The sequence below is a fragment of the Benincasa hispida genome, chromosome 8 (genome assembly GCF_027475165.1).
Source record: "Benincasa hispida cultivar pf3 chromosome 8, pf3_genome.v1.1, whole genome shotgun sequence".
NCBI classification, from domain to species: domain Eukaryota; kingdom Viridiplantae; phylum Streptophyta; class Magnoliopsida; order Cucurbitales; family Cucurbitaceae; genus Benincasa; species Benincasa hispida.
Window position 1 is genome coordinate 49248099 of NC_143485.1, and position 25675 is coordinate 49273773.

The window sequence follows — 25675 nt, forward strand, 5'->3', positions numbered from 1 at the left end:
AATAATCACCTTCGGAATATCCCGAATTTTTGCCAAACACAGACTTTCTAAAATTGCTTTCATTTCATGTAGAAAGGGGAGTTGAGTTGAAGCCTGAAAGATAGATGGTCAAGAGCTAAGCCATTCAAGGATTCATCTAAGTTTCTACAAACAACTCTCAGCCCTAGAATTGAAGGAGATTTCCCTCATGCAACATCAATATTAATTTCTAAAGTATCAGCCGGAGGTTTTAACCATCTTGACCGACTTGATATAATAAGTTTTAAATTGGATTTAGGGTATTCATTAGTAGGACTCTTGTATTTGGAAAATTCTGATAAGTAATTATGGATCCATGTAGTTGAGATTGAGGAATCGCAATGCACAATCTTGTTTTGATCAGTCCAAATACACCAGCACGTCACAGCAAACAGAGTAAGTTCTTCTTCGTTGCATGAATGGTTGATAGGAATCCATCTATTGATGAAGCTTAGTTGAAGTTGTCAAAAATAATCAAGCAATCAGAAATCCGACTCCAAATATCAATGGCTCTTTGACATTTAAACAATGTGTGATCGATGGTCTCAAATTTCCTAAAACATAAAGGATAGTAACATGTGATTTCCAGAAGTGTTTAATTTTGCTTGAAATGTTTAATTTCAAGATATTATTCCACCCATTAGCCATTTTGTTGTTACTGGTACTTTCCATGTCGATAATATTCTTCATGAAGAGATGATAGCTACTTTTAACTAAGTATGCGCCAGCCTTTCCATAATGTTAAATTAACTTGTCAGGAATTCGTTTATTTGTTGGAACCTGTTTAATAAATTATGCATCATCTTGTAAATCAATTAAAAAGACTTCATCCTATCTTCCCAAAGGATGTAAGAAATCAGCCACTAATAAAGAAGATGTAAGAGGATTAAAACAGATTGATTTAAATGCACTGGGTCTAGGTAACCAGGGGCCTGAGAAAAAAATGTATTGATTTTCCATCACCTACTCTATACCTTAATCCTTTCGATAGTAGTTCTTTCCCCCAAATGAAACTTTTCCAAATATAAGAGGAATTTGGGTTCACTACTGCCTCCATGATTGAACAATCCTCAAAGTAAATGCATTTTAAAATAATAGAAACCCGTGTATTAAGATTTTCCACTATTCTCCAAATTTGTTTGGCAATCAGTGCTTAGTTGAATCCACTCAGATCATGAAAATTTAGACCACCCAATGCCTTCGGTAAACACATCTTCCATTTCATCCAATGAATTTTCTTCTTGTTATTCTTTGACCCCCACCAAAATCTTGTAAATGATTTGGTTATATCTTCACAAAATTGCCTTGGAAGCTCGAATAAGCTCATTGCATATGTTGGAATTGATTGACCTATACTTTTGATTAAAATTTCTTTTCTGGCTTTAGAGAAAAAAAGATCTCTTCCATCCTTGGATAGCTTTTCGAATATTTTCTTGGATGTAGTTGAAATCAGCTAATTTGTTTTTTGTAAGTGAAGATGGTAGATCCAAGTATTGTCTTAGATTATTAATATTTGATATGTCAAATAATCTGCACAATCTTTGTTAATGATATGTCGATGAAAATTTAATAATTGATTATAACACATCAAATGTGATTAGCCATCATTTTCGTTTTTATTTTTGAAACAAGTGGTTAGCCAATAGCCATCGATCTTCGGTTCCCATTCTCCATTATAGATTCATAATTTGTTATAAACACAACCATTATCATATTTTCTAAAGAAAAAGTTGTAGTAAGTTATTCTATTTTCTAATAAATCAAAAATAAAATATAAGATTAGAATATTTAAAATGAAAACACTTTTAGCGCGCGAAGCTCTGCAATTAGGTTATCGAATGATGAGGATTATCCTGAAGAAGACTAAGCCAAAAGAGAAGCGATCGCTTTGAAGATGACTAATACGACTGAATTTCGAATCTCTTCAACCTATTACCAGGTTTGTTTCCCTTCATCCTTATCATCGTTGACTCGGTTTGAATTCTTCTCAATAATGCAGCGACATCCTTCATCATCGGGCGATCATCGGCGCGATAATTGGTGCATAGAAGGGCGATTTCGAGGACCTGAAGCATTTCACGAATTTCGGCTTCGGGATGGATTTTAAGTTTTGGATCCAAAAGCTCGATTGGATCGTTCTGGCTGTGTAGATGATGTTGAACCCATTGGATTATGTGTTGGCCTTCTGGAAATGAAGGATCGGCAGGCTTTTTACCGGTAATCATCTCAAAAAGAACGATTCCGTAGCTATACACATCGCTCTTCTCTGTTACTTTAAGCATATGACCATACTCTGTCAATAAAATCACCATTAGCAGAAAGTTAAAATTGAGTGAAAAATTAGGTTTACCAAACGGGAAAATATGAACACTGTGCTCACCCGGTGCAATGTAGCCGTACGATCCGACGAATAGCGGATTGGCCGACGATGATTCGTTTAGATTGTCTTCAATGAACCTTGCGAATCCAAAATCTGTAAGGCACGCGTCGTATTCATCGCTCAACAGTATATTTTGGACCTTCACGTCCCGGTGCGAAATCGCCGGCACGCAGTCGTGATGCAAGTAAGCCAATCCGTCCGCCACTCCGATAGCGATCTTGAACCGAGCATTCCAGCCAATTACGTAACCGCCGGTGCAGCGCTCGTGTAACAAACCGCCGAGGTTTCCTTGTGGCCAATAGTCATAGAATAGCAATTTCGTTTTCCGATTCACCGCCCAACCGAGCAATCGGATTATATTCCGGTGCCGGATACTGGCTAGAGTCGAGATTTCGGAGGAGAATGCGGCGGCGGCGAACTTCTCCGATGTCTTGAACCGTTTGACGGCGATTGTTAAGCCGGACGGGATGTTGACCTGGTAAACGACGCCGGATCGGCCACAGCCGAGGATGTTGCCAGCTGTCAGTTTCTTTGCCACGTCAGAAATTGATAGGTCGAGCTTTTGATAGAGGGTCATCTCCCATTCGAGTTCATTGCCAATCTCTAAGTCGCTATCGACGCCGTCACCGTCGTGGCCACCGTAGAAGCGTCTTTGGGCCATTTTTTTAGATCCGAAGGTCACGTAAAGCGCCGCCATGAGAAGCGTCCAAGCTATGCATAGTAACAGCACCACCGCCACACGAGACGCCGGTTCATGCTCTGAATTACTGCTTCCCTTTTCGTCGGTGCATTGGCTGCCGAAGCAGAGGTCTGGATTGCCGGAGAGGACGCTGGGAGGGAGTTTTTGGAAGAAGGGAGTCACCGGGACGCGGCCTGAGAAATTGTTATCGGAGATGTTGAGAACCACGAGATTTTGCATTACGGCGATTGTTTGAAGGTCGCCGCTGAGGTGGTTGTGTGAGAGATCCAAGATTCCGAGTCTGTCTAAATAGGCGAACTCCTTCGGTATCTCGCCGTTGAGTTGGTTCCAACTTAAATTTAGAGCGATTTCCAGCGCAGGAATTTCTCCTAGCTCTGCCGGAAGATAACTGGAAAGTTGATTAACACTGAGGTCCAATAACTGTAACCTCAAGCAGGAGCCAAGCTCCCTAGGGATTGGGCCGGAGAATCGATTGTTGAACAGAATGAGTTTTGTCAATGAGCTTAACAGTCCGAGGCCAGGATCTATGTTCCCTTCAATTACATTATTTGAGAAGTCGATGATTTGAAGGGAAATAAGGTGGTTTAGACGTGAGGGTAAAGCTCCACTAATGGAGTTGGAGTGTATATCGATGAATGTTAGATTCGTGCAGCCAGAAATCTCATCAGGTATTACTCCAGTGAACCGATTCTCTCCAAGGTCCAAGAAACTCAGATTCTTCAAATTCCCAAACTGTGGTGGGAGAGCACCGAAGAGCAAATTGTTGCTGACTCTGAAACGATTTAGCGACGAGCAATTTCCAATCTCTGGAGGTATAACGCCTGACAGATTGTTGGAGAGGAGCATTAGGCTGTTTAGCTTCTTGAGGTGGAAAATTTCTCCAGGAATGTGACCCGTTAAGCCGTTTATAGATAAATCCATCTCTTCAAGCATCTCACAGTTGGAAATTGAAGATGGAATATTTCCCTCAAGCTTGTTATGCCACAAGAACAACATTCTCAAATTTTTCAAATTCCCTAGTTCTGAAGGTATCAAACCCGTAATTTGATTGTTGTCGAGCATCAAATGAGTAAGTTCCCTCCAATTTTCAATCTCGGCTGGTATCTCCCCTGAAATATTATTCATTCCCAAATTCAATTCTTGAAGCGAAGTCAAGTTACCAAATGTGGTTGGAATACTTCCCGTCAAAGAATTCATTGAAATGTCGATATCGAATAATTGATTGCAGTTTCCAAGCTCCTTTGGTAACGTACCTGTCAATCTGTTTCTATATAGAAACAGATTTAGCAGGTTCTGTAGATTCTTGAAACTGGTTGGAATGGAACCTGTGAGCAACGTCTCATAGAGAAACATGTATTGGAGCTCACTGCAGTTTCCAATTTCAGGAGGAATTTGGCCAGAGAGAAAGGTTGTGTACAATGCGAGTGTTTTGAGCTTCTTGAGGAGGCCTAAACTTGATGGCAGAGAGCCTGAAATTCTGGTTTCAGCAAAGCCTACATACACCAAATTGGTACAGTTCCCAATTTCCGTAGGTATATTGCCTTCGATGTCTTTGTTTCCACCAGCTCTAATTATATTAAGCTGCTTCAAGTTTCCTATGCTTCTGGGAATTTGACCGTTAAGTTGATTATCATGAAGACCAAGCTCTTTAAGGATCGTGAGATTCCCAATTCCAGTAGGAATCGAGCCCACAAGTCTATTCGAGCTGAGGTCAACTTTTTCGAGCTTGAGCAAACCACATATCTCAATTGGGATTTCTCCTGTCAAGCCATTGCCACTCAGGTCCAATGTATTCAATTCCCTTAGATCGCCAATCTCTTTAGGAATTGAACCAGTGAGGTTAGTTCCCACCAAGATGAGCTTGTTCAGGGTCAACAATGAGCTGACATTAGAGGGGATTTTACCCCACAATTCCACGTACCTGAACTCTATTTCCACAACTTCCTGTTTGAAGTTGCAGATGATTCCAAACCACTCACAGGGAGTTTCATCGTTGGAATCCCAATTGTTTAACTCTTGGGCCGATAAATTCAAAGATTGTTTCCATGATAAGAGAGCTTCGCCTTGATGGTTGACAGCAGAAGCGATTAAAGAAAAGGAGAAAAGAAGGAATATTATGAAGAAGAGGATCCACTGTTTTGCATGCATTTCTATTGCTGTGCTAGGAACTCAAATGGGAAAAGCAGAAAAGCGTGTCTGAACCTAGGCAATGGGCAAGGACAAATCATGTCCTTTTGGCTTATCGTGTTGCTGAATTGCTCTGAACAAAACCATGTTCTCTGGATCCAACAGACCTTTGTCTTTGTTGTTCGTGCTGAAGCAATGGAATTACAGTTGGCTTTCGTTCCTTTTTATGAACAAGGTGAGTACTGTTCTTATAGTTCAAAGTTGAGAGGGAGAGTGAGAGATAGACAGAGGAAGCCTTCGAGGAAGAGACTAGGGAGAGAATAAGAGAGAGAACTTATTAAAAGTTAAGTTGAGCTATCCTGTAGAGCTGCCTCAAAAAAAATAAAACATAGTCCGGACAAATTGATTATGTCCAAACAAAAACTTACCTTCATTCATTTTGTTTATCAATTATGTAGGGAAGAAAACCTGGAAACTGCAGATAAAAGTTTGAAATTTAGAAGAAAATGTCAGTGGAATTAGGATGGATTGATATTATCTGTCTGAAAGTCCGCTTGTACATTATTTGGATGCGCAATCATATTCTATGCAGACCCTTAAACATGTAGGTATGTCATCGTAAGATCTCTAGAGAGATCTGTTTCTGTTTAAGAAAATGTAGCAGTCGCAACATCAGTGGTAATGGTGACTCATAGACTCAGCCTATTCTACTCCCATTCTTGAAGTCGCTACTTTTCACTATTCGTTAAGGTTTCCCAAGAGTATACATATACAGAGCCGTTTCACTAGATATTTTTTCTTCTTTCAGTGTTATGATTCTAATTTATGTTTTCCTATTTATGATGCAGGACCGTACAACCGGTGCGAGGTTGCAAGCTTAAAGCAAGCATTCGAGTAGATCGTCGAGGACTCGAACACTACGCAAAAGTATTTTCCGCGATGGTAATTCAAACTTCAAACACTATCTGTGAGATTATATGTATTTTGTTTAGATTGATAAGAACAAATATTGTGAGATATATTCAACAATAACATGAATTCTTACATAACTTTTTTCAGTGAGAGATTACAATATTAAAACTATAAAGGCTTAGAGGCAATAATAAACTAATTTGAAATGTAGAAGGAATATATAGTTCAGATTCCTTTTTCATGCCAAGCTATCAACTAAAGAATGAATAGCTGGGTGCTGATACTATTTCTGGAACTATGTATATAATAATGATATTTGCTTTGTGTTTTTGGGGGATGTGTCATGAAAGCCTACATCCATGGGGGTAATGTTTTGGCACACCTCTAAGTGCAATGTTTTCTCATATCTTTTATGGTTTAAATCCTATTTCCGTTATTGAATTTTAAATCTTGTTCTATTTTGGTCTCTAAACTTTAAAAAACGACCGTTTTAGTCCTTGAATTTTTAAAAAGTATTTATTTTGGTCCATTCTATTAAGATTTTGTTAATTTTTTTATGAAATTGTGTCTAGCATGTGCAACCAACGCACCAAAATATTGAATGGCCAAAATCTTAAGCACAAAATAACTTTTGAATTCTATAGAAAACTGTTTTACCACCTAATTTAAAATTGAAATCCTATATTTTTTAATGTGATTAACTTATTTGGCAGCCTAGTCATCTAAAAATATGAGTCATCTCATCATTTTGTTTAAGAGTCAATAGACTTTAAGTAAGCACCTTTTAAAAGTAGAAGGACTAGAATACACATTTTTAAAAGTTTAGGAATCAAAATAGAATAAGTTAGATCAAGATTTAAACTTATCTTTTATTATCATTATCATTATTTTTTGTCTCTTTCTGTTTGCTTTTATCGTTTCTAAAAATGGAGGTTTTAAAAGTCTTGTATTTCTTGGATATTGATTTTCTGAAAACTTTCTTGAAACTCTCTACGAGTCTTAACATTGGTTTTGTTACTGTTACCTATTTTTTAGTTTTACAAGATGCAAGTTGGATTTCTATTTGTTAAAAGTTAGCCTACGCATATATGAAAATCTCAACACTAACGTTGTTTGTGAATAAAAAATGGTGTGCTTGATACGTAGAAATGAGAGAAAGTGAAACCTAGTCATTACCATTAGCCCACATCTCCCTTTTGAAGAAGGCCTCTAAGAATTCTCCTAATTCTATCAAGCTAGATGTTCTACAAAGTAACAGAGAAAGTTGCCCACTAAAGAATCCCTCCTTTGTCCCAAAATGACGGGTGAAATAACATTTCCACCATTACCAGACAACAAGATCAATCTCAATTATTCACTTGAAAAATGTCAAAAGTTTAAATTTTAGTTGGTATATACTTTCAGCTCTTGTTTATTTTGATTCCTCTATTTTTAAAAAGTGAGTACTTTGATCTATGTTTCAATGTTTTAACATAAATATTGTCACAATGAAAACTCGTTAATACAAATTTATGACTATATTTAAGAAATAAAGTGTCATGTTAAAAGTATAAAGATTAAAAGAATGAAAATTAAGAGTACAAAAACCAAAATGAATAAAAGTCGAAACCTCCATAAGAAACCTAAAAATGAGCCAATAGGTTATGACTTTGAGGGATAGATAAAATTGATGGTGGAAGATGGGTGAAACATTTGGTTTCTATCAGACGACAAAGTCAACTAAGCACTAGACGAATGTAAAAAAAGGCTCCAAAAGCGTCCAAATTGGTAATGTACATTCGGTTTCTACCACCTGAATAAATCAAGTGAGCGTTTGAAACTTGGTAGCTGAGATAATGCCCAAAACTTTGTATTTACAGTACTAACGAAGTGAAAGGCTATCTTAAAACAGTCTCTGTGATCATCATCTCCCTACCAATCACAGTAAATATCGTTCCCATCATTCTACATTTCATCTCATTTCACATGAAAATATAGAAATCCATCTTATTCAGCTTCTATTCTTTTTAAAGTGAAATGTTTACTGTATGTGTTCTTTATTGCCTCATAAATATTATATTATTCAGTTGCTTTAACATCTGTTTTATATAAAGAGGTGAATTTTGATGAAATGTTTGTCAAGAAAAATCTTAGCTTCAACTAGTATTTCAGGTGAGAAGACCTGTTTAACGCTAATAAAAGATGAGTATTACCTGGCCATGAACGAAAAGTAATTTCTTGCCCATAATTTTTGTTTTCATATTGTAAATTTTCTTTTTCTGTTTTTTATCTCCAAATTTTCTAGAGAAATTGCTCTGATCTTTGTGGCTTTATGGTCGATTTTCTATGTTTGCATTTTAATATAGGCATTTGCATAAAATTAAGAAATGAAAATGGAATATTCATCTTCAGTTAGCTTAGTAGTTGTCAGACGAAGAAGTAAGTGAACTTTAGAAGAATAAATTCAAACATTATATTGGTCACTCTTACTAATTTCATATTAATCAAATGTAGTAAGAAGATAGATTGATTACCTCATAAAATTAGCCGAGGTATTAAGTTGGTTCAAACTTTATACCATGTTTGTTGGTAAATTTTAAAATTAGCTAACGATAAACTTATCGAGCATAATACTTAATAATTTGAAGACATAAAAAGAAATTAAATTACCTAAGCAAAAGTTGAAATTTTACAAAAATTGACAATTATCTAAATCTAATAAATATTATATTTAGAAAATCACCAACACAAAATTATACCAAAAATTGTCTAAATTGAAATTATATATTAAAATTCCAAGTATTTATCATTGTTGAATGAGAAATTTTGGTTAATCACAAGTTGTCATATCATCACAATGGAGGCTCAAGTTCATTGTGGAAATTATAAATTGGATCCGGTCAAGTAATTAAAGTTGCTCGGGCTCAACTCAATTCAAGCCCATAGTGAAAAATGTGGGTCAAATTAAAGACTGGGCTCAAGTCCAATATTTGGGCCCAACAACAGCTGGACCTTAACCTATATAAGGCTCACGAGAAACCTTTATAAATAGAGATCTTACCTCTTCATTTGTGGAAGGTTGGAAGAATTGACAAGGAAGTATTGAAGCTCTAGAGGTCTGAAGATTAAAGCTCTAAAGCTCTCAAGACTTTAAAGTTCGGATTGATCTCAAGATTATCATCTTCTGAAGATTGCAGACTTGAAAGACTAAACCTTCCTTGAATTTCAGAAGATTGAAATTCAAATCGATCTGAAATTGAAGATTTGGAAGGTAAAAATTTATTTGAATGCTAGAATATTGAAATTCAAATTGATCTTAAATGGACAACTTTCTAAAGACTTTAGAATTAGACATTTCAAACTTTATCCCATATTTAGAAAAAACATTAAATGATTAAATATTAGAAATTATATCTACTACACCAAATTTCGCGAATTAAATTTCACCCAAAAAAATTGAAAAGCCGCTAAAATGTTAAAAGACAAACTGACATTAAGCCCTTAAAATATTGTAGAATATTGTAGAATTAAAAGCTAAAAGTGAACTATTTAGATGGGACAGGCCTGGGGATTCGTGCAAACTAAATAAATAAATAAAAGGAAAAACAATAGTGAGTGAGTGGTGGTAGTGGAAAGGAAACAAAAAAGAAAAAAAAAAAAAGAGAGAAAAAAAAAACAAAGAAAAAGTGCGTGTCACATCCCTCGCCCCTACTACCGTAGAGGATGAAGGGCAGAGCATAAATTAAGGGGGGAAAATGAAACATGAATCTACCCACACTATGCTATGCAATATTCACTTTTGGTTCAATTTTTTCATCATATGCATTACCATATTCTTACCCCCAATATATATATATAGGATTGGCAAATTTTCATTAAGGAAAAAAAAATGCCCATCTGATCTTTAGGTTTTTGTAATTAGTTTTTATTTGATCCCTATAAATAAGAAAACAAGAGGAAGAGAAAATGAAAGCAAGAAATTTTATTCAGAGTAATTTGTCTGTTTTTTTTTTCATACACCTAAATGGGTATAGTAGGCATATAATATACACTTGAAATAATAAATGAATAAAAGAATAAAGAAACAATAAAGGGAATATTACAACCAAAATAGGCAATGTGGTGCAAGCTCATTGATGGACAATAACCAATTGAGAACAACAAAAACTTCTAGAAAGGCATTTGGGATTTTGCCAGCTTGGCTCCACATCAGCTGCCATCTGGTGATGAGTCACTAGTTTGACTATTCTGACTTGGTCTATTTTTATCCTTAATATCCCCCGTTAAACAATAAGTTAGGGAGACTAGCTCAAGTTTGTCTATCAGATAGAAGAACTGACTATGGATTAGTGTTTTGGTTAGGCAGTCAGCAATTCGTTCGTTGGAGGGTACATATCATGCCTTAAAAAGCCCCTGAAGGACAAGATCACGGACATAATGCACATTGATCTTGATGTGTTTGGTTCTGGCATGGAAGACCGGATTAGCTGCCAAGGCTCCTACATCCAGATTATCACACCAGATTACTGGAGTACTCAACAAAGAGAAGCCAATTTCAATTAACAGATTGTGAATCCAAGTAATTTCAGAGGATGCGTGAGCCAATGCGCGATATTCAGATTCAGTACTTGATCGAGCAACGACTGCATGTTTCTTGGATGACCAAAGTATGAGAGACGTGCCAAGATACACACAGTGAGTTGCTATGGATTTTCGATCGTCCACACTGGCTGCTCAATCAACATCTGAGAAAGTTGTAATACTTAAGGAGTCACTTGGTTGTATGAGTAGGCCAAAGGTAGATGTGGCCTTGAGGTAACGAAGGACTCGTTTGTCTGCTAGCTAGTGTACGTCTGTGGGTACCTTTAGAAATTGACTTAATTTGTCGACAATATAGAATATGTTCAGTCTGGTATTTGTGAGATATTGTAAAGCACCAATTGTGCTTTTGTAGAGTGTAGAATCTATCAGTGGATTGCCTTCATGAAGAGATAACGACTTTCCAAGAACAGCTGGAGGGACATGGATTGATGTTTTGAAGGTTTAACTTTGACAACAGATCATTGATGTATTTTTCTTGGTTGAGATGAATTCCATTTGAAGCATATGTAACCTGTATACCTAGAAAATATCTCAGCTGCCCCAAGACTTTAAGTGCGAATTTAGAATCACTACTTTGATAAGTTGGAAGACAAGGGAGGCATCATTATCGGTGAGTATCAAGACATGCACATAGACAAGTAGAAGAACTATTGAAGGACCATGCCTTAAGTAGAACATAGAGGAATCTAACCTGCTCGATAAAAAACCAAAGTTGAGTAAGCAATGACGAAACTCATCATTCCAAGCTCTAGGCACTTGTTTGAGCCCATAAATTACTTTATTTAATTTGTACACGGGAGGTTGATGCATGTATACATCTTCATTTAATGTTTCATTTAGGAATGCATTGTTGAAGTCGACTTGTCTTAGAGGCCAGTCGTGGCTCACGACTAAGAACAAAAAAATTTGGATCATGGACACCTTTGACAACAAGACTATAAGTTTCGAAGAAATCAACTTTAGGATTCTGATGGAAGCCTTTGGCAACCAATCGAACTTTGTGTCATTGGATCGAACCATCAACGTTTTTCTTCAACCAGAAAACCCACTTATACCCAACTACGTTGTAATTAAGGGAAAAGGTTACCAAGGTCCAAGTATTTGTGCATGCTAGAGCCATGTATTCATCATCCATAGCAGCCTTCCATGTGGTGATGCTAAGGCGTTAGTGACTTTTATAGGTTCCATCAAAGCATTACCGATCATACTTGTAGGCATGGTAGAGGAGACCCAAACTTTAGGACAAAATATACCATCCTTATCTCGAGTAATCATAGGATGGAAGTTGACAGTGGGCGTCGGTAGGCCAGTTGGGGCACCGTTTGGAGCTGTGATAGAGTCCCTGGAAGGAGTAGGGTTATTCTCTGAAGGTGAGGTAGGAGAAAGGTGTTGAGATTGTTGGTGTGGGCTCGACAAGTGTCGTGATGCAGGGGAATTATTTGAGAAGGGTCTTGGGGTGCATGAGGGGGATTGGGTTGAACATTGGGCCATGTTGTGGGCTCACTTGGGAATAATGAAATTAATAGGAGGAGATTCAGGGCTTGAGTCTATGGCGACAGAGGGTTGGTTTAATGGGTTGGTGTGAACCATAGGAACGGGAGGAGTAGGATTAAGTAGTCCAGGTAGATTACTAAACCAGTCGGTGATAGATGGGCTGGATATAGGCTGAGAGGGTAAATGACGAGTTGTAGAGTTGCCAAAACCTTCCTGAAATGGGAATAGATTTTTGTTAAATGTCACATGTCGTGAAATAACGATTTTTCCATTTGATAATAAGCACCAAAAACCTTTATGAGTAGGTGAGGGTCCAAGACAAACACAATTCTCACTGTGAAAATCAAATTTGTGGGAGTTGTAATGTCGTAGATTCAGGTAGCATGCACATCTGAACATTTTGAGTTGAGAGAGATCAAAAGTTTTGTTGAGGAGTAGTTCAATTGGTGACTTGTCCTGAATCACAGAAGAAGGCAGATGGTTAATTAAGAAAACAACATGTTGAAAAGTAAACCACCAAAACCTCAGTGGCATGGAAGCTTGAGCAAGAAGATTAAATCTGGTTTCTACAACACGATGGTGTTTTCTTTCTGCCTTGCCATTTTAAACAGACGTATAAAGACATGATAGACGTGTTAGGCTTCCAAGACTATGACAGAATTACATAACGGGCTTATATTCTCCTCCACCATCAATTTGTATTGCCTTAATAGTTGACATAAATTGAGTATGAATAGGAGCTTGGAATTCTTTAAAAGCTACAATGGTATCACTTTTCTGTTTAAGTGGAAATAATCATGAAAATCTACTATAATTGTCCACAAACAAGAAATAGTACCTAAACTCATCCACTGATAAAAGCAGTGTTGGACCCCAAAGATCCTTATGAACTAATTCAAATGGTAAAGTGGCACGTAAATTAGACCGCATGAAGGGTAAATTATGTGCTTTGCCAAATTGACAAGTTTCACAAAAACTCAATTTGTCATTAATAGGAACTGAGAGGTTACATTTTCTCATAATCAACTCTAAAACTTTGGAAGAGGGATAACCAAACCTTTTGTAAAGGACTTAGACACCATTACATTAACGGAAAGAATAGGCAATGGGGGTACTTAGTGTCAACCTCTAAAGTAGCCATCTAAGCAGTTTTGGGCATCTCCACTCCTAGATCATTATTTATAAACTTACTGGGCAATCGTAACTGATAAAGTCCATCCTCAAGAAGTCCTTTCAGCAGCACTTCCCCTGAATTTTTGTCCTTAATGACACAGAAATCAGTATGAAATTTAATGAAGACTTGATTATCAATGGCTAGTTTAGATACACTGACCAAGTTCTTTACTATATCAGACACACACAAGACATTATCCAATTTAAGAGACCCATGATTAGATTTAATCACAGTAGTAACCAAGCGAGAAATATTAAGTTGATTGCCATTCGCCAAAATAACGTTCTCATTACCTGAGTGCTCAAATGAATGGTGAAGTAAGTTGGAATTGTTCGTTATATGATTCGACGCATTGTTTTCCATATACCAATTGGGATCCGCTACTATTTCAGGATTTGCTATAGTCATGTTTGCAGCAAGAGTTAGAGACTTGTGAGAGAATTTTTGAGTGATAGTTGCCGGAGAGAGGTTTGACTCAACGCGAAAAAATGTCTGTTTAGGATTGTTAAATTCTTTGTTGTAGCAAAAGAAGAAAATATCCACTATATGCCCAAGCTTACCATAGGTATGGTAGGTCGAATGGTTAATGGATGAGTTGTTCCAACGCCCTTTGCCTCTGCCTCGATTGGTCTTTGGATTAGAGTTCTGGTGTCCTTGACTATGAGGAGTTTGACTTTGTGTTGAAGCAGTATGGGTAGGATTTTGTACCATATTCATAATGGGTGGGCTCGAAGAAATACTAAGGTTGAACAGTCCTGTCTTCATTGTCAATTGGTACTCTAGTCTATGCTCATAGGACAACAAGTCATATTGCATTTCGGTTCAGGTGATTCCATATTTCCCTTAAATTGACACAACCATAGGATTGTATTCTTCGTCCAGACCAGAGAGAACCTGCGAGACAAGATCACTAACCAACATTGGGCTACCAACTAGGGCTAATTCATCCGAATATCTTTTCATAGTAGTTACATATTCATCCATTTTTAAGGAACCTTTTCTTATCTGTTGAAATAATCATTTTAGATAATCAACCTTGCTCTGGAGTGAATACCAAAGAGCTACTGCACAACCTCCTAGAGTTGTTTCAATGTTTGGAATCCCATCACCTGTGTGGCGATTTCTTGGGACATCGAGTTGTACATCCAACCTAATATCAATTGATCGATAGCTACCCATTGCTCGAACGTTGGGTTGGGTACGTTTTCTTCTGTTTCGACAGTAGTAGTACCAGAGCCCTCATTTGTCCCATTAGTACTGTTAGATGCCTGGTTTTTCTCCAATGAGAAAGCCCTTTAGTCGATAGCTTTGAAAAATCGGCCACACTAGGTTTTGTCTAGCAGGAAATTGGATATGTTCATTTTGATGGATGTTATTTAGTTTAACAACTGATTTAGGGGAGGGCTGGACAAATTAATAGGGATTCTAGTAGGTGTGGAAGACGATGACAAGTTTTGGCTATTCTTGCCCGAGCCAAGGGATCATTCTGTTTCTACCAAACGCGCCTAAAATCATCCCAAGCGCGGCTAATGCAGCTCGACCAAGAGGGAGAGGGGCGAAGTAGCTCGACGGGCATTTGTCCCGTCACAAGAATAAGCGGCAACCCCTTCTCTTCCTTGATCGTAGTTGGTCCTGCTTTCTCTTGCTGCCTCTTCTTAAAGGGAAGCAAGCCCAGATGGCACACAAGTCGCGTCACCACATTTGTTCAGTCGGGTCGCCAAAGCTGCGGTGGAAAGGAGAGTGAGGGGAAGAGGGGGCTGCCCTCGGCTCGCGCCCCCTTACTCTCTCTCTATAAAAAAAAGCCTGCGGGATGGTTAACCCGCTTTCAATGAAGAACTCTAGCCGGGGAATTAGAAATCCACTACTACGGATTACTTTTAGGAGAGATTGCTCATCCTGAAGCAAGACGCGATGTGATATAGTAAAAAGAAAGTTTTGTTTAAGGAGGGCAAGTAGCGAGTTTTTTGTTAGCCATATCCTGAGCTCTAATACCAAGTAAGAAAAGAAGAAGAAGATAAGATGAAAGCAGAGATGAAGAATTCTCTCTCGAAGGAATTTTATTCAGAGTAATTTCTATGTTTTTCTTCACCCATCTAAATGGCCACAGTAGGCATACATATATACACTTGAAATAATAAATGAATAAAGAAATAATGAAGGGAATATTACAATTAAAATAGACAACATGGTGCAAGCTCATTGGTGATGAGTCACTAGTTTGACTATTTTGACCTGGTCTATTTTTATCCTTAATACTATATTTTAAAATCTAACACTTTTAGCTTGAAATTTTAATAATGCTCAACTTTAGTCCTTGAGAATTATTAAAATCATAGGGACACAAATGTTAGATTTTGAAACGTAGAGACCAAATAGTAACTAAATTTAAAATCTAGGGACTACAAAGAAATTTTTTCCTTTTAAGAAAAAATGTTGAAATTTTAATTATAAATATATGTACGAAAGTATGAATTTAAATATAGTTTTCATGAGTTTGTTCGTCAATACTATAATAGTTAATAATTTCTAGATAAGTAAATCATCTCTAAAGAGGTGTTTGATAAATGGGTGTGAGTTATTGAGTTGGGCAGGTATTTATTACTCATGTTTGTTACACCCATAAACCCTTTTTTACCCACTCAAAAGTCCCCTTTTTTATCCCCTCAAAACTAGTCCTAAAAATCAATATATTTTCATTTCTTTCTCTCTTCCCTCATGTTTGCATTTTGGATCCAGATCTGTTTTTTTTTTTTTTTTTTATCATCAAACCTTTGGATTCTATTTTCATTTCTTTCTTTCTTCCCTCATCTTTGCATGTATATTTGAAAATTAATCAACAATAGCAAAGCATAAAACTAAAAAATAAAAGAATGAAATAAAAAACAAACAGAAAAAAATAGAACTAATCTCATTCACAAAAAACTGCATCAGATCCCAACTCAACTCAACTCTGTACAACAGATAATAATTATCAACTCAACTCTGCAAACAAACACAAACAATTTAACTCCCCAGATAATTTAACACTCCAGATAATAATTACCAACTCAACTCAACTTTTTACTTTTATCACGCACCAAATACACCCTAAGTTATTAAAATGTAAATAACTTTTCACTCAAATAATAGAATTTGTTTACATTGCTCAATTATTTTTGTTCTTCAATTTAATATTGTCTAACCATAGAGACTTAATTGGGGAAAAAAAAACCTCAATAGATTAAAGATGCAATTGAAATTTTAAAAAGACTAAAGCGCAATACCCAAATATTAGAGACTCCTCATATATTAAGGTTTTTTTTTAAAAAAAATACAATATACTTTTGAATAGTAGCAATATATCATATGAATTCAATCAATCCAGAAACCAATTTGAGATTTCAAATCTTCAATATTTGTATTTAAAAGAAAATCAAAATACAAATAAGTAAAATTGAAAGCTTATCCCAATCCCATGCCTAGAAACCCAACCACCAAATATGACAAATGTAGGTAAAAACATTTAGATAATGCATCAAGTGATACTTTTTTCTCTGCTGCCTTTCATTCCCACATATTTTTGTTTTATTATTCATTTCTTTTCTTTAGTTATGAGCCATTAAAAGTTGTTTCTTTTTTCTTTTTGTTTTTGGAAAGAATATATCAACTACAAAAAATTGCTAATCAGAAGGTACAAAATTAGTAAACAAATAATTCTTTCTTTTTGGGTCTACATTGCCATTATTGGGAATATAAAATTAGTCCTCCACATATTTATATGTAAATCCAAATAAAAATAAAAATATTTGTTCTTTTTCTTTCTTTTTGTTGGCAAAAGTCTCAAAGAACATGTGTTGTTTCCCCAAAATCTGTGGACGCTATGTGGGATCAGAAGCTCCCCCAAAATCTAAAAATCATGGGGTAGAAGATTATCAAAAGATATTATTCCTACTACTTCTAATTTATTAATATAAAAAAAGGAGTAACAATTAATTTGGGTTGCTATTTTTGCGGGGCTCACTTGGAAACCATTAGTCATTTGATTTTGGAGTGCAAAATGATTAGAAACTTGTGGAAGCTCCACTTTCCCTCTAATATTATTGTGTTGTCTTTGGGCAGGGGTCACTGGAAGCCGATGGAGTATAAGGGTTACCTTTGTGAAACCAATAAAAAAGAGGATGTAGGGAAATCGTGGCTATAATGAGGAGTATTTGGAATTATCATAACCCGATTCATTTTAACAATGTCCTTCTTGATTCTCAAGTGATCAATCTTGTTGTGGAAAAAGCTTAGATACTCTTTCATTGAAGAAGGAAGTCACCCCTACTAGGATGAGTTTGAGTATCAATATGCCTCATTGCCTTTGGAGGGTTGCTGGAAGATGAATGTTGATGCCGCATGGTCAGAGAATGCTCAGAGTGGTGGGAGCGGTTAGATTATTCGTGATTGGAATGACCGCTCTATTAGGGGTGGATGCATCCCTATGTCTACCAGTTGGTCTGTCACACCCTCCTTCCAGATTACTCTCTTTATCCGAGAAGAGATGTGAAGACAGCAATTGCCAATTCTTTTATGGCAACTACTGCCATGACCGAGCAGGAGGCCAAGGATGCACCAGATGTTGTTACTGGTATGGTCTTTATTCACGATAGACCTGCTCATGTATCATTTGATCCAGGGGCGACCCATTCATTTATTTCTAGCATGTTTGCATTGAATATTGATAGGGTGCTAGAAACTATGCCTGAGGAGTTGGTTAATTCTACCTCGGTTAGTGATGTGCTAATAGTTAATAACTATTATGGAGACTGTGTAATTGTAATAGAGAAATAGAGCATGGTGATAGATTTGATTCCCTTAAAACTGCTAAAGTTTGATGTTATTCTATGGATGGATTTCTTGTTTAAATACCATGCAACTATTGACTGTTATAAGAACGAAGTGATATTCAGATTATTAGGTCAAGCAGAGGTTGTATTCGTAGGAGAAAGGAAAATGTTCCCTACTTCTAATTTCAGCAGTAAAGGCCAGGAAGTTATTGAGTAAAGGTTGTGCAGCGTACTTGGTCCATGTAACAGTTTCACAACTAAAGAAGTTTGGACTAGAAGATGTTCCTATGGTGCAAGAGTTCATTGACGTATTTCCTGAGGAGTTACCAGGATTACCACCAGATAGAGAGGTGGAGTTTACTATAGATTTGATTCCAAGGACCACACCCATCTCTCTAGCACCTTATAGGATGGCACTAGCTGAGCTAAAAGAATTGAAAACTCAATTGCAGGAATTGGTAGATAGGGGCTATATTAGTCCCCCTGTGTCACCTTGAGGAACGTCAATTCTATTTGTTAAGAAGAAAGACAACATACTCAGGCTATGTATTGACTACAAACAATTGAACTAGGTAATATACGAAATAAGTATCTGTTACCTCGTATTGACGACCTGTTTGACCAACTAAAGGGAGCATCAGTATTTTCTAAAATCGATATGAGATCAGGTTACCACCAGTTGAAGGTTAGGGAATCAAATATCCCTAAGACAGTCTTTCGAATTAGATATGGGTTCCGAGCGTAGTCTTTAGTAGGGAGGGCCTTTATCGCAGGCATTATGAGTTCCTGGTTATGCCATTTGGCCTGACTAATGTCCCAGTGGTGTTTATGGATTTAATGAACAGGAAATTTCATCCATATTTAGATCAATTTGTAATTGCTTTTATAGATGATTTCCTAATTTATTCAGGTAGTAAAGAAGAACGTACAGAGCATCCGAGGATAGTGTTGCAAACACTACGTGAAAAATATTATATGTTAAGTTCAGCAAATGCGAGTTTTGGCTCGACCAGGTGATGTTTTTAGGACACGTAGTGCCTGCAACAGAAGTCGGCGTTAATCTGCAGAAGATTGAACCTGTAGTTGGATGGGAGTGGCCTACCTCAGTAACGGAGATACGTAGTTTTCTTGTGCTGGTAGGTTGGTAAGTTGTAGTTAGATGGGAGTTTTCAAGACTTAAAGTAAATATTGGTAACAATGTCAATCCTAACCCTTTTAATTCCAGGGAAAGAGTTCGAGATTTACAATGATGCATCCAGACAAGGGTTAAGATGTGTATTGATGTAGGATGGTAAAGTTGTAGCTTATGCATCTAGGCAACTGAAAAAGCACAAGGGTAACTACCCTACTCATGATCTAGAACTAGCAGTTGTTGTGCTAGCATTGAAAATTTGGAGACATTACCTATATGGTAAGAAATGTCATGATCGTAAGAGTCTAAAATATATTTTTTTTTACCAGAAGGAGCTAAATCTGAGATAGAAGCGATAGATTGAGTTAGTTAAAGATGATCACACTATTGATTACCACCCAAGTAAAGCTAATGTGGTAGTAGATGTTTTGAATAGGGAATTAAGCTGCCCCAGATATGCGTTGAGTTCTTTAAAAGGAAGGTTATTACAGGAGTTTAGGGGAGCTAATGCAGCATTGACAGTAGGTCATTTGGGGGAAATGATAGCTCATTTCCAGGTAAGGCCCACATTAGTAGATGATATTAGCATATCTCAAATAGTAGACCCTAATTTCAGTAAGTTAATTGACGAAGTTAATCAGCAACAGAGATCATATTATGTTTTGAGACAGGATGGAGCTTTGATGAAGGAAGATAGGTTATGTGTTCCTGATAATGTAGCACTGAAAAATGTAGTGCTAGAAGAGGCTCATAGTTCGTACTATGCCATGCACCCAGGTAGCACCAGGATGTACAAGACGTTGAAGAAATCTTACTGGTGCTGGGAATGAAGAAAGACATAGCCAGTTATGTAGATAAATGTTTTATTTGTCAGCAGGTTAAGCCATAACGTCAAAAGCCTGCAGGTTTGCTAAACCCACTTCCAATGCCTGAATGGAAATGAGAACAAGTGACTATGGACTTTCTATGTGGCTTACCCAGGACATTCACTGCCTGTGATGGCATTTGGATAATAGTTGACAGGATGACAAAGACGACAAATTTTTACCAGTTAAAGCCACATCTACGTTTGATCAGCTGGCTAAGATGTATGTTGATTGAGTTGTGGTCCAGCTTGGACCTCCAGTATCCATTGTATCAAACAAAGATCTTAGGTTTACCTTGAAGTTCTGGCCTAGTTTACAAAAGGCGCTAGGTACTAAGTTACATTTCAGTACAGCCTTTCATCCACAGATGGGTAGACAGTCAGAACGAACGATCTAGACCCTGTAGGATATGTTGAGAGCCTGTATGTTACAGTTTAAAGATAGCTGAGATATACACTTGCCATTAGTAGAGTTCGCTTATAATAATAGTTATCACTACAGCATTGGCATGACCCCATATGAAGCTTTGTATGGGAGATCCTGTAGAACACCAGTTTGCTGGAATGAGGTTGGTGAAAGACAATTGATAGGACCAGAGGTGGTTCAGACAACATCAGAGAATGTTAAGTTGATAAGAGAAAATCTGAAGATAGCCCGTGACGGACAGAAGAGCTATGCAGATAAAAGAAGAAGAGAGTTAGAGTTTGTAATTGGAGATCAAATATTTCTAAAGTTATCTCTATGGGAAGGGATACTTAGATTTGGCAAGAAAGGTAAGTTGAATCCAAGGTATTTAGGACCCTACAAGATAATTGAACGTGTTGGGCCAACAGCTTACAAGTTTGCTTTACCTACTATCTAGGATGCATGACATTTTTTCATATGTCTATATTGAGAACATATGTTCCCGATCCTACCTATATTCTCCAAGATCAGCCAGTACAGCTGAAGGAAAATTTATCATATGAAGAAGATCCAGTTCGGATTTTAGATAAGAAAGAGCAGGTGTTAAGAAACAAGACTATTCTGTTGGTTAAAGTTTTATGGAAAAACCATGGAGTATAGGAAGCCATGTGGGAAGCTGAGAAGCAGATGAGAAATAGATATCCACACCTATTCACATGATGAGTTCACAGCAAATTTCGAGGATGGAATTTCTTTAAGGGGAAGGTAAATTGTAAACCCCTAACCCTATTTTACTAGTTAATTACGTTTAAGTTCCTCTAATTATGTGTTAATTATCCTAATTATGTGTAGAAGCTCTTGTAAGTATGTGATTATAATGTTTGTAGTAGTTGAAAAATTATAGAAGTTATAATGAGTGTGCGTGTGAGGTAGAGATGGGGAAAACTTCTAAGTCTTGAGATGAGGTACTCTCGGGTAGTAAAGAGCAGCCAACACTTAAACAAATTTTGGGAAAGCTAAGATAAGTGAGGAACACATGGGTGTTTGCAAGCATAAGAACCTAAGGGTGGAAAATTAACTAAGTGTAATAGAAGGTATGCATCAAAGGCTTTAGAGGTCAGTGAAGACCAGGATGAACAGTATGTGGGCATTTGAGTTGCCTAAATGAACGCATGGTAGCTAAGGAGTGTTGAGGCGTGCTAGAGGTAAGGGATGCATTCATGAGCAGTAAGCCTAAGTATGAGTGTCTAAGGGTAAAAACAGCGTATACGTTGGACAGTGATGCGTGAGCAAGGGGATGCATCGTTAGCCGTAGTATGCATTGGCCGAGGCAGAAGGCTAGTAGGAACGCAAGTTTGGACGTTGATAAGAGACTTAAGCATTCAGCTTAAACACTTAATTAGTAGGCTACATGGCGTGCTTAGAGGCCCTAAAGATGGGTTAAGTGTACCAGTTGTCATTTTAAGAAACATAATAACCATGTAGCTCTAATATAAAGGGAAAGCTTGAATGGAGGTGCTTGGTTTTAGCATTCTACATGAGCTAAGAGAGGAGAATTTTTGCCAACTTAAGCTTGGAGTTTGAAGGAGTTAAGACAAGGTTTCCATAGAGGAATTTCCATGGATTTGAGCTATAAGTTGAAGAATTTCTACAAGTATTCGAGAATCTACGACCACGCTAATGAGTTGTAAGAATTGGTGAATTCTAAGCTTAGGGGAAAGGAACTAGAAGCTAGAAATTCTAAGGTAAGGTAGTTGAGATGTTTAGGAATAAGTTCTTAGAAGGAAGTTTCATAAGATTATATCTGAAATTTAAGTTATTCAAGTTGGAAGTGAAATCTGAAATTTTGATTGGATGAACAAGCAGGTAGCTACAACACACGCATAAGCAAGCAACTGACTAGCAGACGTTAAGTGTAGGCAATTGATCATCGCATAGGCAAAGATAGCACGTTTTGACACCTAAGAGTATCTTATGCGAGCTGCCACATACATACTAGTTGGTTGCAAGGTAAAAGTTTGATTAAGTGTGGTTATGCACTAAATACATTTTACTGAGGATGTGTCGAGTAGGAAATAAATGAAACGATGCGTTGAAATAGATTTGAGGCTTATTATGCATTACCTTGAATAATAAGTTAAGCTCGAGAGGAAGCTAAGGTGTTAATCAAAGGCTCTTATTATTCTTACAGGGCAGACACATATAAGGGAAGCCTACCATCATTTAAGGAAATAACCCAAAGACAGTGAGTGACTAGTTTTCAAAATATTTGCTAAGTTTTTTACTTATGAATTTCTAACGCATAATCATATTTATCTTGATCTTTCCAATGCATAGTTGCTTTAATAGTGATGTTTCAACATATACTTTAAGTAAAGGGAGTCGAGCATGAACGCATGTTAATGATTTAAAGACAGTTTTTACATGTAATTTCCATGTATTCCACTTGAGTTTTATACTATGACTTAGTATTTAAAATGAGCTATTTATTGATTCCCTTAAGCATGATGATGAGTATGTTGTTTATGATGTTAATGTAAGTATTTGGTAAGTAAAACCTACTTCTGAGCATTTGATACCGAAGGTGTGGTAAGATACCCACTTATATGATGATCCTTGCTATTGAAGGTATGATAAGGTAAGCGGGATCATATCTAGTTCTACATGCACGTAAAATCTATATTATTGACATTGATGAGATCGAGTAAAAAGGCTCTCTCTCAATTAAGATTATTAGAGATCGAGCAAAAGGGTTCTCCCTCATGTTCGAGCAAGGGAGTAGAAGAATTTTACAGGGAATGTTGATGAGTTTTTTTAGTCTAGGGTTTACATGCTATGGTTTCATATTTTTAAATTCTTATTTCTGAACTCTGGAATGTGAATGTAAATGTTTTGTTATAAACATGTTAATCATGAGTTAATGAAAGCATGTTTCCTTTAAAGAAGTCACTCACTGGGCATTTAAAGCTCACCCTTTTTAAATGTATGCAGATGCATTAGGTTTTTGTTCCTTTGATCATATTATTCAACATTTCTCAATATGAATATGTCACATATGCTCCTATTTCTAAGGTGCATGCGTTGGTCATAGAAAGTAGTGAAGCACAAGTATTTTTATCTCTAAATCTACTGTGCGTTCTGACTCAATGCGTTTCTAGCTATCCTATTCTCTTGAATAGTTTTACCTGAGTTATAACTTCAACCATATGATCAAAATAATTAAAGCTTGGGAATTAAGCATGCAACAAGTCATAAACGTGTCAATCACACAATAGAATATAAATAGAGGAAAAAGTGATGGATCAAATGTAAGATTGAATTTTTAAAATCGGAATTATCTTTACAACAATAGACTTAATCGCATGAAATGGAAAATGGAAATGAAGTGAAAGAAAAGGAATGAGTTAAGCAGAGTTCAATCTCTTGTCCTCTTTGGCTTGATTCAAATGCGTGTTCAACCAACTTGGTGAAGAAACGAAGAAGAATTCTCTCTTGAGCTTGGTCTTCAACAATTCTCTTTGATCAACAATGACAAAGGTTCTTTTCCTCCTATCTTCTTCTTGCAACAGTAGCGTTCTTCTTATTTATAGGCATTTTTCTCAGTAACTTGTGATAAGACAGCATTAATTTCCATGTCCTGGTCAGTCGCCTGCCAGTTCAGATGCTTTTCAGATGGGACAGTTAGATACCTATACTTGCAAGTGGTGATTTGACAAGACCAGCACGAACCAATGTATCTTTTATGCGTTGGGCAACTTCGGACACATGCCCTTACGTTAACTTAGCCTACAACACTTAGCAAATTTTCTTGAAATCCTGTAATAGGATGCATTAGTGAAGCAATTTTACCAAGAAATATGCTTTTGTAAGGGCTAGTGGTGTTTGAAGAATTCCATGTGTTTTCCCTTAAGACAAATGTGTTTTTTATCATTAAGAATCCTAATTATTCCAACTTTTGAGAGACAATAACTAGCATTTCTACAAGTTATCAGTGGCGGTTAAGATTTAACAGAAGTGTGAGGTGGCTGTCATCTAGGATCTATGTGGTTCAAGCTTAGGTCGGTTCAGAATTTAATCGGTTCAAACCAAGGAGAGATAAAATTCCGTTTTAAAATTGTGAGATCTAGGGCTTTCTTTTTGCGATAAAACATGGAGTAGTTGGATCCCAATCCACGTGTGAAATTTACTTCCCCTCCCTTTCAATCTAATATTTTCTGAAGGATTTTATATTGGGTAATCAAAAAGATTTATTTCAAGTCAATTGCTGGAGACTTGTTTGGATCCAAATCTGACGGTGCCATTGGATTTTTTATCCTGTCATTGAGATTGGTTTCCATTGACTTGGGATTTATTTCATTTTTAACTTGTGTCGAAAGTCAAATTTTCCATCACTTTTTATCCAACTATGTGGAATCGATGAATCACATTTCAGTCACCACCGACATTGAATGAATTTGTAGCTGGAGGAGTTCTTCTGCTAGGAAATGAAAATTTTAAAAAACCCAAAACCCCCATTATTTGGATTATCCATCAGTATTGTTTTTAGTTTTAAAAGGAGGAAATGTTATTCTTTTTCATATTACTATGATCCATAGCAGAAGTTTTAATGGCAACAAATTTGGTATTTGTAGGTTGTAAAAGTATTATTCTGACTGTTTATGTGTTGCATTTGGCTGTCGAGCTAAAGGGATAGGCAATGACATTGAAGGATTTTAAGCCAAAGGAATGGGCAATGAAGTTGAAGGATTTTATTAAAACTGACTACAAGTTATCTAGCTAGATATCTCATATTTTTCTATACCATAAAGAATTTGTATCTAAACAATAACGGGTTTAGTGGTCGAGTACCTGCTTACTCCTCCTCTCGACCACTAAAGTGAATAGCTACTCCACGTTTTATGTAAAGAAAAAAAAATTGCACAATCATCTTTCTTTATGATTCATCTTAGATATTGTATTTACAATATAATTATTTGGTTTAAATAATTTGTTTCTCATTCATTTAAATAATTTGTTCCTTATTCTATTTTATAAATGAATGGTACAATAGAAGGAACATGTGAAGGCTTTGAGCGAAA

General features: G+C 36.6%; 2 protein-coding genes across 16 annotated transcripts; one reads left to right on the forward strand and one right to left on the reverse strand.

Moving 5' to 3' along the window:
• Window positions 1-1583: 1583 nt before the first annotated feature.
• Window positions 1584-5318, reverse strand: LOC120084087 (uncharacterized). The gene is made up of 2 exons (XM_039039986.2): window positions 2399-5318; window positions 1584-2311 (listed from the first exon to the last, which is right to left on the reverse strand). Exons 1-2 carry the CDS (start codon window positions 5244-5246, stop codon window positions 1917-1919), a joined length of 3243 nt encoding a protein of 1080 aa, XP_038895914.1. The 5' UTR covers window positions 5247-5318; the 3' UTR covers window positions 1584-1916.
• Window positions 1751-25521, forward strand: LOC150034647 (uncharacterized). Of its 15 annotated transcripts, none has more exons than XR_016531570.1 (5): window positions 5320-5460; window positions 6074-6167; window positions 9195-9387; window positions 17485-17995; window positions 25229-25521. XR_016531570.1 is itself a non-coding variant. In XM_090316870.1 (3 exons), exons 1-3 carry the CDS (start codon window positions 2210-2212, stop codon window positions 10677-10679), a joined length of 321 nt encoding a protein of 106 aa, XP_090172996.1. In that variant the 5' UTR covers window positions 1891-2209; the 3' UTR covers window positions 10680-17475. The 15 variants fall into 15 exon arrangements, 1 of the variants encoding a protein (XP_090172996.1); XR_016531568.1 differs by lacking the exon at window positions 25229-25521 and adding an exon at window positions 24243-25222 and having other exon boundaries at window positions 17485-24134; XR_016531577.1 differs by lacking the exons at window positions 5320-5460; window positions 9195-9387; window positions 25229-25521 and adding exons at window positions 1891-2235; window positions 8289-8346 and having other exon boundaries at window positions 17485-25222.
• Window positions 25522-25675: the final 154 nt, after the last annotated feature.